Source organism: Trachemys scripta, chromosome 6, assembly GCF_013100865.1.
Source record: "Trachemys scripta elegans isolate TJP31775 chromosome 6, CAS_Tse_1.0, whole genome shotgun sequence".
Classification (NCBI taxonomy): Eukaryota; Metazoa; Chordata; order Testudines; family Emydidae; genus Trachemys; species Trachemys scripta.
Genome location: NC_048303.1, coordinates 27,852,457 through 27,865,449, shown reverse-complemented (window position 1 = coordinate 27,865,449; position 12,993 = coordinate 27,852,457). Strand labels below are relative to the sequence as shown.

Here is a 12,993-nt window from a genome sequence, read left to right as displayed (position 1 = left end):
ACAAGATGAAGTTACAGCGTGTCATCAGAAAACTTGTGCAAAAACCACTATCAAGTTGTATAAGTACTTCAATTGTGTTGAGACTCCCTCTTCCAAGGAGTTTACAGTCTACATGGACAACACTGTTCTATTGCCCATCAAGTTTGCACGAGGAAATGTCAGTTTGTTGAAATACAGAATCCAGGTCATTTTTTTTGGATCTATTTAAAAATCAAGGTACCTTACTTCAAATACAAGTATACAAAAGGCATTAAGTTATTCTATATGTTTATTTTCGATGTACAACACCACATATTTTGGTGATTGTGTGGGAATAAGCCCCACAAGAGATCACAATACATTTTATTGTTTACAGTAATATTTAGTCAGATGTATATGTGTGTGTGCGCACACACACACAGCAATCCTTGAATAAGCATGAAGAACCATTCCACATCATATTTCATTTGACTTCCGGTGAAGCCAAAGCATTTAAACAGAACCCTTTGGTAGCCTAATTTACAATTGCTCTGGTCTGTTTAGCAGAAACTGAACTAACTGAAGCAGAATTTCATCATTAAAACCTTTTACGTTATTGCCTTCCACAGCTTCATATAAGGGCTTACTTTCTGTTCCCCAACAGATATTCTTCCGAGGGTTATTTTGATCAGCTTGTACAGTTAGTGCTAAGGTATTCAGCTGATAACAAAAGAAAGCAAAGTATTTTCCATCTGTGATCACAGCCTGCGATACAAAGGGACGGGTCACATCTGCCTCACACCAGAATCCTGTAAATGAAATTACACCCTAGTTACACAAGACATAAGTAATATTCATATTGGCACAGGGACTTGAAATACAGACAGTTACAAACCTAAACTGCTTATCCTCAAGGAGCAAGATAGTTTTAGATAGTTCAGTCATAACATTTTACATAATAATCTAACGACATCCTCACCTCACCCACCCCCAAGAAAAGTTTTAGGTCACATACCTCAAGGACCACTTTCAAAATTATGAAAATGTATATACTCACAAAGCTGAACACAGAACTAACCTGTTCAATGCACATGGATTCTCATGGAACCGAGCCTGCCAGCAAAGGTTACCCATCTTGCACAAAATGGCATGTTTAAAATTAGATACAATGTACAGCACCACACATTTGGTGTGCCCTGCAGACACTTTTTTTTGGGGGGTGGGGAGGGAGGAATCTGATCTTTGGCAGCGCAGCACCTTTTATTTAGAGGATAACTGAATTTTCCATAAATCCTCTTATGGTGAAGTGACTTTATCCATAAGGGAATGCACTTATTCTTGAATTGTTGTGATGAATATGTGCTGTTCATTCAAGTTTAATACACCATTACTGTTGAATGCTGAATAAAATGGTTAGAGAGACAAGCTAAATCTTTTATTGGACCAAACAAAATGGTTCTCCTTTTATACTATATCATGTTGTTGTGCATGCACAATAGCATATGTAGAGAACTGTACTTACAGCACAAACATTGAATACATACGCTTCCTTAAGCAATGCTCACTACTAAAATTATAAAATAACCCAGTAGAGTCAGAGAATGAAAACAAATGTTACCGTCTTATACATCAGTGTCACTAAGATTCTAATTGACTTGTAAAGATGAGACCATCAATTTCAGTGTTATAGGTACACCACAAAAAAAGAGAAGTTTGCATATGCTATTTCACATGTACAATTTGACGCAAAACCATCTTCTTATTGTTTTATACAGATGTATTAATTAGGGGATTTACATCACTGTGACCTAAACATAGTGTCATTACTTCAGAAATTGCTTCCACTACCAGAAGCTAGCTATTAGCTAATGGCATTTATAGCTAAGTAAATTAAGTTCTCTTGAACCTTCTCTTCTTTCCAGCTGAGGTCTCATTTAATATTTATAAATCCTTTATGGAATTAGAATTGTACAGATCGCGAATATGAGAGTTTGCTCAAATATACACTGTATCTCTACTTCTCAACAATTAGGTTTTTTTATTTACTATTATTTTGATCAGATACGAGTAGTGCAATACTAATGATCAATATGTAGGTCTACTTTTTGTAATCTGTCTTGGATTAAAAAAATCTCTAGTCTCTGATATTATGCAAGTATATTGGGCATTATTTCTTTACATATACACTGTTAGAATTTAGCACAGGGCATATCTGAAAGGCCAAGTGCTAGAGTAAGAACATTAGATTTCATGTGCCTGTAATGTTTACTAGTTCAGGATAAAACCATTAGCCTGATCCCCATAGCAACTGTTCATCTTTTGTGTTTCATTATAATGTACAATACAAGCTCATGAGGCTGCTTTCAAAAACAGTTCACCCTATTGCATAGTAAACTGGCTTATAATCAAATTTCACCTTCCATGAAGATTTGTATGAGAGAAATTTGATTTATATGCACCGAACAGAGAGTAGAATTTAACTGCCAAAATTCCACTATAACACCCCATTTTTTGAATACTGATTTCAGCTGCTTACTATCATATACCACAGCCAAAAAACTAATGTATAGACTACATACTTTAACCTAAAAAATACCAAAAATAATTGTAAACATTAATAAGTGCCATTTAATATTCTATACATTTCATAATTTTTGCTGATTCAGATAGCAAGATTGGAGTTGTTCACTAATACAGGATAGATTGGTGCCAAAGGGTAAACTGCAAAAGCAGCTTGATTAAATTATGGAAAAACTCAGCTAGTTTTAGCTTTAAAAGATATATACAGGTACCCAACGGAATACGAAAATTAAGCATTTGAAACTTCAGGTGTGCCAAAGTGAGTTTGTCTAGGTCAGGGGGTCTCAAACTTCATTGCACCATGACCCCCTTCTGACAACAAAAATTACTACATGACCCCAGGAGGGGGGATTGAAGCCTAAGCCCACCTGAGCCCCGCCACCCCAGGTGGTGGTGGTGGTGAGGGGGGGCTAAATCCCAAGCACCACCTTGCCCCTGGCCAGGGGGCTAAATTCAAAGCCCAAAGGCTTCAGACCCATGCAGGGGGCCTGTAACCTGATCCCTGCCACCCAGGGCATCAGGCTTGGGCTTCAGCCCCAGCAAGTCTAAGTCAGCCCTGGTAACCCCATTAAAATGGGGTCGCAACCCACTTAGGTGTCCCGACCCACAGTTTGAGAACCCCTGATCTGGTTGAGGCAGCTTTGTAATTTCAAGCACTTTTAAAAGTCAGACTGATCACACCCTATTTACTCTTCAGTTCTAACCTAATATGCATTAAACAATGATTTTCTTTAGTTCTGTTAGAAGCATGACCGATTAGCAAGGGGAAAGGCCCTCTATTTAAAGCGTAACTCAGATACATTTCATAACTACTGGGCTGCACTTTTTAATTTTTTTTTTAAATAATATTAACTCTGCATCAATACTTGGTTTAATTAAACCAAAGTTGAAGTACCCATTTCCCATCAAGACACCTCTCCCTAATACTCTTACAGTCATTTTATTGACTTCAGTTTCACAGATGATATAGCATGGCAGGGACCAATGAGATAGAAACATCTGGATTTTTCTTATAAGTGGTCACAACTTTATTAGATTCCATAACAGGACAACTTGGCCTGGCAGCAATGAAAATGAGAAAACAACAGATGCTCTCTCTATCGGGGCTTTGCATAGGGAGGAGGGCTAGCTCAGCAGTTTGAGCATTGGCCTGCTAAACCCAGGGTTGTGAGTTCAATCCTTGAGGGGGCCATTTAGGGATCTGGGGCAAAAATCTTTCTGGGGATTGGACTAGATGACCTCCTGAGGTTCCTTCCAACCCTGATATTCTATAAGGGGAAGGAAGGTGACAGAGTATCACCCAGGCCCAGGGCACCACCTTGCCCGTTTAAGACCAAGGCCTTTAAAAGCCTTTTGTTCAAGTCAGAGGAGCCACTTACTTTAAATCCATGAGCTGGTTGACATGATTAAGCAAGTTGGTTATTTGCTACTGCCATTTTAATTACTCCTAGAACATTATCTCAAAACGTAAGATTTAATACTTTTTAGACATTTTATATTGCCAACTACTGATTTGTAAATATTTGGTTTGATGTATATTACTCCTTTTAACTCTCTCGATCAAGACAGGATTAAACAGAAATTAAAGAAGTCAGAGGACTGAGATCCAACATTGCATTTCATTTTTTCTTTACTGCGCCCTTTTTCTAGGATTTTTTTTTTTAAACCCAGTTAAAGTAATGAAAAAATACCAATGGAAATGTTTAGAAAGACAAAGCAGGTGAGATATCTTTTATTGAATGAACTTCTGTTGGTGAGAGAGACAAGCTTCCAAGGTACACAGAGCTCTTCTTCAGGTCTAGGGCCTGGTCCCCACTAAGCCCCCACTTCGGACTAAGGTACGCAAATTCAGCTACGTTAATAACGTAGCTGAATTCGAAGTATCTTAGTCCGAACTTACCGCGGGTCCAGACGCGGCAGGAAGGCTCCCCCGTCGATGCCGCGTACTCCTCTCGGCGAGCTGGAGTACCGGCGTCGACGGCGAGCACTTCCGGGATCGATCCCAGAACATCGATTGCCTGCTGCTGGACCCTCCGGTAAGTGAAGACGTACCCTTAGAAAGGTACTCCCAGCAACACAGCAAAATAGTGGAACAGATTGTTTAGCATAAGTAGTTATCACATATTGTAAGGGACCATTCAAGGCAGAGTGGCCCATTAACACCTCTGCAGTCATAGCACAGAAAAAGGGGGTTACAGATAGTTATAATAAGCCATAAATCCAGTGCGACTCTGTCCAGTCCATGATTTTGAGTGTCTAGCCGAGTAATGAATTTAAGCTTCCATGCTCATCTTTTGAAAGGGCTGTGTAGGTTTCCTTTGATGAGGACTGACAGAATGATCGCTTTGTTTGTGAATTATACTTGATTAATCTCAGTTTGACATGCCCCTCCCCCAAGAAGAGCCCCGAAAACTTTGGTGTGATTCTTTTCTCCTACTCTTCAAGCACTTTACACAGATTTAAGGGTCTTGTTTTAAAGAATTTGTATAATATCTCTCATATACATAGTTTAATTGGCTCATTTAAGTTTAATGAAATCAAGACCCGTTCTACACAGAAAGAAAACCACAAAACACAAATGGAAGATAAAAGGAAAGGCAGAAAGAAGTTTGTCTTACATCTATAAATGGATAGCAATCAAGCTAGAAGTTTTGCCTCACCTTGATACATAGCTTGTGCTGCAGTCCAAGCAAAGAGACTTGCAATACCATTAGCTCGATAAGTTACTTCAATTTGATCAGCAAGGTCTGCTTTTAATAATCGCTCCCTTTTCAGTTTATCAGGAATCAAATGAAATTGCGTATGACCATAGCTGCATGGATCTGCCACCTTTGATCCTGAGTTCATAAAAAGGAGAAAAGTTAAAAGCCACTTTAAAAATCAAACGTTATAGGCAGCATTAGAGGTTAAGGAAAAAACAATATTTCTGTCATCTCTATTATTCTGACTTCTGCCCATCAAAGTAACAAATTATTTTAAAAAAGTTAGCTTGATTTGAAATTTTGACTTTTTTTGGTTTCCTCTAGTTCAAAAGACTAAGTCTCCTTATCAATTCACTTGCTGGCTATAATTGGAGAAAAGACACTGAAATTAAAGTTAATAATTTGCTAGTTCTGGTCCAATCTTGCGCCCACTGAAATTAAAGGGGTTTTGCCTCTTTCCCCTTCATTGACTGGATGTTGTTTAGAAAGACCAGAAGGCTCCTTTTAAAGCTGACAGGTAACTGATCTTCTGTAGCAAAAGTGGTAAGAAGCATATTTTTCTGGGCTGTAGGAGAATAATGGTGAGCTTGGCCCTGACTGCAGGTATCTGGTTTATTATAGAGAAGCAACAGCCTCTTTATGAGTAAAGCTATCTGAGCCCCCTTGGAACCAAAAGAAAAGGAAAGAACAAAATCCTTATAAGGCCCAATGACCCATTCAGAAAACATTCTGCATATTGAATCAAATATTTTCAGATCAAGACTTAAATGACTCCTTCTGAAATATGAAGTGTCAAATGTGTGTCACTTTATCACAGTTTTAAGTGTTTTACTGACTACACCCAGTCTTATTTTATTAATTAATGCTCACCAAAGTATAGCACCACAGTTATAAATGCCATTAGACAGATTTTGAAATTGGCTTCTGCAATAAGCCATTTTCAAAAGTGTACTATTCTTTAGTACTTCTACACCTTAACTATATTCCTATCGCTAGGAAAATCTTACCTATAAATACCTTGTTATCATACTGTCTTTTGAACAATGGAAGTTTGTCTGGTTTGTGATTAATAACAGGAACTTCTCCAGGGTCCGAATAATCTAATGGTACAAACTTGAAGGAACGAGAGAGAGAGAGAGAAAGAAAGAAAATCAGTTCAGCAAGTCATAGAATGTTTTTGATTTCAGTATTATTACATACTACATTGATAACAATATTTTGATTCTTAAGAAAGATTTGTTTGAACAGCCATCCGAACACCTAAGGAATTCTCATCAAGTTCAACATCCATTTTACGGTCTTGAATAAAACTTTGATCCTGTTCCGAGAGAGAAACCAACAAGATAGTATGTTTGTCGAAGAGACCGTGAATCTCCTGCAGCAAAAGAGACATATGTTGTGTAGAACAGGAAGGACACAAGTGCCAGAGCCTGGACAATTGTTGGTTAGCACCACTTCCCACTGATAGAAGATGGCATTTCCCACTTTTTGCCCAGGGGAGGGGGGAAGAGAGGGGGAGGACACAAAACACAAAAACACCACCAAAGCTTAACTAACAGCATTTTGCGTTGGACCTTTACCCTCCCATTCAATACAACATGGTTATAGTATTTTGCAATTCTGTTTTTTCAAAAGCAACTAGCCAATCATTTTGGGTGCCCAACTCAAGATGCCTTGAGTAGCCCAATTTTAAGAATGCCAAACATGCATCCTCTGAAAGAGGACTCAAAAGTTGAGCACCCAAGCAAAAAAGTCAATAGTCATTTTTGAAAATCTTGGTGTATGTTTTCTTTGGCAAGTTATAGAAAATCTAAATAAAACATACGGAACTAAAACTTTCAGTCATGCCACTGAATTTAGCAGTGACCATATGATTGCTAGTGAGGCTTCCTCCAAAGGGTGGTAACCCCAGTATACACTGATTTCTTCACATACACACACACACACACATATATATACATATATTGATTTCCCCCACCCATATATTTTTGGGGTGAGGGCGGGGAGGATGAACAGGAGAATCTTTCCCTAGTAGTAAATTCTAAGAAAGTCTTACTCAACACAATGTGTTTTGTATACAGCATTGCTGAATGCCTCACAAAAGTAGAATAGAGGTTAAGCAAAGTGCTTTTTTTTTTTTTTTTTAAGTTCCCTAAAACTTCTCTGAAAATAGATGAACCCCCAGTATAAAGATAATTAATCACACACATCTACAGTACTGTATGTGCTGTTATTTAACGATTGGAAGTTTATTCTGTATTTAACTAAATTTCACTCTTTGTCTACCTGTTATTTTCAATTACCCTACCTCACGATTTAGAAGAAGAAAGCCTTTAGAGGAAAACTTGTTAAAACCAACAGTCAAAGAAAAAGCATTTTAAAGAATGTACAAAGCTACATTGCCTACTGTAAGGGCATCAAGTTTATCACCTGACACTAAAAACTCTGATTTTCACATTTAGTGTCACTCAGTTTAATCCTATCTAGCAGTCTCAACCTTGGCAAAGTGCACAACCAAATTAACAGAAACTTTAAAATGGTCAAAGTGCAAAGCACGGCACCCTGAAGAAGCACACAAGACTAGCTGGCAGGGGCACAAAAGAAAGATGTGCATGTTTCCCCCATGTTGCCCTGCTATCATGGAAAGGTTAGGGGTGTGCAATCGGTTTCATTTTCTTGAAGAGGCAGCTCAACTTTCAAAAATTTGGTAAGCTATATGCCAACACCAGTGATTCGTCTATATTGTTTATGCTTGGAATTACAGAATTCAAGTTTAAACTTTAGATGCAACCTCTCCCTCCCTTTCAACTCTGCTCACTTTATCTACATATTCATTCTCTCATTCATTTCCAATGACTCAGTCTCCCCCTCATTCAGAACACAATCCAGATTCACTGCTTTCTCTCATGTCTTGGGGATTTAAAAAAAAAAAAAAAAAGGAAAAATTGTAGTCCCACCTAGACTGGCAAAGGCGGAACCTGCTGACAAAAGAAGGAGCTACAAAAGCCAGTGGCTAGACTCTACCAGTACAAGCTTCTATGCATGCTGTACACATGCAGAATGTAAAGAGGATGTAAATAGTACCAAAAAACTGACTAAAAACATTCTAAGAATTCAGAGTGAATGGACACTTACACTTCATGACATTAAGAACAAGCCCTTACCTATGGCTTGTTCAACGCTACAAAGTTAGGCTGACTTTTTTCGACTTAAATTTATGTGTTGACAAGTGCAAAACTATCTTCTGCACATATAAATGCCCCATTACAGTGATGCAATGCCACTTTCCCGGAACGAAGCAGAGCCACAGTCGACCTACATCTGTAAACGCAGTGCAAGTGTAGACATTACCTATGACGACCTTAACAGTCAACTGGCAGCTGTCTCACAATTTGCCCTTGCGCTCGCACCAGTGACTTCTCCAATTGCAATTTTGAACTCCACTGCCTGGGGTCACTGACACCAGAAGTCTGTCCCCACCCTTTAAAACCCCCAGCCTTTTCCTGATTGCCCATTATGGTGAGAACACCTACTGTCCCACTGTTGTGAGCATCCAACCATGCTGGCTCCAAGCATACACAGAGATACTAGATGTACTCCTGTCTGGAGTAGGAAAAGTGTCATGGATCGCCACAGCCTCTGGGGAGAAGAGACTGTGCAAGCCCAGCTAAGGAACAGCTGAAGAAATTTAGGGTATGTCTATAATGTCCTGTGACTTAAAAACCTGTGACTTAGCTGACCCAGGCTCATGCTAAGGGGCAGTTTAATTGCAGTGTAGATGTTCAGGCTTGGGCTGGAGGGTCCCAGGCTACAGCCTGACCCTTATCCTTAAAGTCAACACCACAATTAAACAGGCCCTTAGCCTTAGTCAGCTAGCACGGGCCAGCCACGGGTTTTTAATTGAAGTGTAGACACACACAGACATCTGTGTACAGATTACAAGGGCAAGTGGGGTGCTGAAATCGGGGCCCGACAGGGATGAGCAGCAGTACCACATGAAAGTGAAGAAATTTCAGGAGGCATATCAGAATGTAAGGGAGGGCAACAGCAAATCTGGGGCCTCCCATATACCTGATGCTTATAGCATGTCATACTTGGCATGGACTCCACCAGCATGCCACACGTGACTGAACACTTTGCCGGGGCCTGATGCAAAGATCCATTCAGTGCACAAAGGGAGAGAAGACTGGAGGGAAATGTAAACCTTGCAGTGACCCAGGAGCTATTTGACAATCTTCTGGAGTCAAGACAATTTCACTAGCCAAGTGCAGATGGGCCCAATTATGAAGGGGAAGAGAGCTCAAATGTACTCATGCATTATTCCTTATAAGCATTTTTTTTTTACCTTTTTATTGCTCAAAACCTCCTCTCCCTCTCACCCTTCTTTCCCATTTAAAAATGGCTCCCATCTCATCTGTGCATTTAGAGAACAAAAGGTACTGACTTCTGATTTTCCACTTTATTTGTAATATGTATGAAAATAAAAACAACAACGAGTCCTTGTGGCACCTTGGAGACTAACAAATTTATTTAGGCATAAGCTTTCGTGGGCTATAACTCCATGCATCTGATGAAGTGGGTTATAGCCCACGAAAGCTTATGCCAAAATAAATTTGTTAGTCTCCAAGGTGCCACAAGGACTCCTCTTTGTTTTTGCTGATAGGGACTAACACGATACCATTTCATCAGTATCTACCTACCTTTGGACAGCACATAGTATACTGTGTAACTCAAACAAGAACATAAGAATGACCATACTGGGTCAGACCATTGGTCTGATAATAGCCAGTGCCAGTTGCCTCAGAGGGAAAGAACAGAATGGGGCAGTTTACCATCCCCCTGAAATCCAGTCCCAGAAGTTATGGGGCACCCAGAGCATGGGGTTGCATCCCTCACCATCTGGGCTAATAGCCATTGATGGACCTACCCTCCATGAACTTATCTAATTATTTTTTGAACCCAGTTATACTTTTGGCCTTTATAACATTCCCTGGCAATGAATTCCACAGGTTGACTGTGCACTGTGTGAAGAAGTACTTCCTTATATTTCTATTAAGCGTACCGTCTATTAATTTAATTGGGTGACTCCTGGGTCTTTGTGTTATCTGAAGGGGTAATAACACTTCCTTATTCATTTTTTTCCACATCATTCATGGTTTTATAGACCTCTATCATATGTCCCTGAATTGTCTATTTTCTAAGCTGGATAGTCCCAGTCTTGAATTTCTCCTCATATGTTCCATATTCTCTTATCATTTTTGTTGCCCTTCTCTGTACTTTTTCCAACTCTAAATTATCTTTTTTGAGATGGTGCAACCAGAACTGCATACAGTATTCAAGGTGTGGACATACCATGGATTTATACGTGGTGTTGTGGATATTTTCGGTCGTATTATCTATACCTTTCCTAATAGTTCTCAACATTGTGTGCCGTGGCAGTCAAAAAAGCTAACAGAGCAGATGTTTTCAGAAAAACATCCACAACCTTTTTCTTGAGTGTTAACGGTTAATTTAGACCCCATTGTATTGTACATATAGTTAGGATTATGTTTTCCAATGTGCATTACTTTGCATTTATCAACACTGAATTTTATCTGCCATTTTGTTGCCCAGACGCTCAGTTTTAATAATAACTAAAATCATGGAATAAATAAGATTGTTATAAATACAATCGAACCTTTATAGAGGAAATTAAGTTTTTCTACAAAAGTTTTTCCCTGAGAAATGACTGGTTGGATTTAAAATCAAACAAAAACAAGCAATGATTTTTAGACAGAATATATTTATGTTGTGAACTGTTCAGAGCAGAGACTCTCTTACTAGGTGTCTGTATCCTGCCTAGCACAGTGAAGCTACTTTTATACATGCTACATACTAAATGCTACTGTAATACAGTACCAGTTGATATTCACTTTTAGAAGTATTAAAAACATTCGTACCTCTGGAAGCTGTTTTGGCACACGGATCTGGATATGTGGTAGGTCATCTATCTGAAATCTCACTGGATCAATTCTACCAGTTCGATAGCCTCGACAAACAACAGTCTCACCGCGCTCCCAATAGAAGTTAACCTGTGGTTTTAAATCTGAAATGAAACACGTTTTGTTTTTAGCCAGCCCATTACACCCGTGTATTCTTGGTGAAAACATGCAAAAGGACATCAGCCCTCAGCCCAAAAAACAACATTAAAAATCAGTCAGTGATGTAACCATTACCCACAATAACCCAGGTGCATTTCACATACTGCCGCGTAATCTCTTCTTGTACTCCATGGCCTAACTTCCCACCCAGCCCCGCCCTCGCCCCTCTCTAATCACCAGCAACCCCCCTTCACGCGACCTCCCGCCCCACCTAAGCAGGAGGTTGTGAGCAGCGGGTTGCGGCTGCCCAGCGCGGCGGTGAGGGAGGAGACCAGCTGGGTGAGGAAGGGGGCCGGGATGTGCTGCTGCTCTCGGTAGAGGACGGGTCGCTCTCGCTTGCGCTGGTAGAAATGCTCCTGCAGGAGCGCGTCGCAGGCCAGGGAACGCAACTCGCTCAGATCCGGGAGCACGGCTCCCGCCGGCTCCGCTCCCGCGGGGGGCAGCCCCGGCACGAAGACGGTCTTGGTGAAGCTCTGGTACCAGCGGTCCGCGTTCAGGGAGAAGGTCTGCGGGTAAACCACGTACTTGAGCCGCTGCAGCCGGCCGTAGATCCGCAGCTTCTCCGCGATGGAGGGCGCCTCGTGCACCTGCTGGTAGAAATACTCCAGCCGGCGGCGCTTGGCCGACTTGCTCTTGGCCGTGTGGGAGGCGACCACGGGCGGGTAGAGCGGAGCCGGAGGCTGAGGGGGCGCGGAGGGCTCGGTGTGCAGCAACCGACAGCCTTGCCACACCAACCGCCACCCCCTGGGAGCCGCCATCTTGTCAGAGGGGGAGGGAGACTCGGGACGGACAGGAGAGTGTACATCAGTAATTGGCTACTGTTGGTCACGTGGGTGCTATAATGCGCCAATCCGAACGTTCCTCTGAGAAACCGTGAGGCGCGGGGAAAAGAGGGCGGAGCCAGCCATTGAATCAAAGCATTTCATTTGCCCGACGCTCTAGGAAATAGTCAAAGAGGGAGGGTTCCTTTTCAAGGGTGCGGAAGAAGCAAGCTCCGCCCTTCCACTATGCGCATGCTTCTTGCGGGCGGTCTTGTTGCTGTGCATTGCCGAGCCCTGGACGTGAGCAGCGTAGAGAAAGAGGACTACAGTTCCCAGCATGCAGAGCGGAGCTGCCGGGATGGGGGCCGCCGCAAGGTCGGCTGAGGGCTGACAGAGCGTTTAGCTAGCCTGTGAGCCCCCGCTCCCCATCTGTCCTGGGCCCGACCCCGACCCCCTGCTCCTCTTCCTACAGGGACCTCACACCTCTAAAGAGCCCCTGAGCCCTTCCCCGACCTTGCTGGCATTTGTGGTTCTCATCCCTATACAGTCCCCTAAACCACACTCCCAGATCCCACTATAAATGGGGCCTCTCATCCCTCGACTGGCCCTAGGGTGACCAGACAGCAAATGTGAAAAATCGGGACAGGGGATGGGAGGTAATAGAAACCTATATAAGAAAAAGATCCAAAAATCAGAACTGTCCCTATAAAATAGGGACATCTGGTCACCCTAACTGGCCCCTGAACCATGCTTCCAGATCCTGGTATCACTGGGGTTTCCCATCCCTATATGGGCCTCTGAACCACACTGCCCCAATCCCGCTATAACCTGTGGCTCATATCCCTAGACTGG

The 12,993-nt window shown here is 41.6% G+C and overlaps 1 protein-coding gene across 1 annotated transcript; it reads right to left on the bottom strand.

Moving 5' to 3' along the window:
- Nucleotides 1-250: 250 nt before the first annotated feature.
- On the bottom strand, nt 251-12,171 carry MRPS30 (mitochondrial ribosomal protein S30). Its single transcript, XM_034774414.1, has 5 exons — nt 11,592-12,171; nt 11,180-11,325; nt 6,248-6,353; nt 5,199-5,375; nt 251-767 (listed from the first exon to the last, which is right to left on the bottom strand). Exons 1-5 carry the CDS (start codon nt 12,136-12,138, stop codon nt 499-501), a joined length of 1,245 nt encoding a protein of 414 aa, XP_034630305.1. The 5' UTR covers nt 12,139-12,171; the 3' UTR covers nt 251-498.
- Nucleotides 12,172-12,993: the final 822 nt, after the last annotated feature.

What these genes read in the sequence shown, in the direction of transcription:
- MRPS30 (XM_034774414.1), bottom strand. Translation starts at nt 12,138, where the DNA reads ATGGCGGCTCCCAGGGGGTGGCGGTTGGTGTGGCAAGGCTGTCGGTTG. An exon ending in TGCCAAAACAGCTTCCAGAG is followed by an intron (nt 6,354 to 11,179) that starts GTACGAATGTTT and finishes CGTTCCTTCAAG; the next exon opens with TTTGTACCATTAGATTATTC. An exon ending in AGCACAAGCTATGTATCAAG is followed by an intron (nt 768 to 5,198) that starts GTGAGGCAAAAC and finishes TTTCATTTACAG; the next exon opens with GATTCTGGTGTGAGGCAGAT.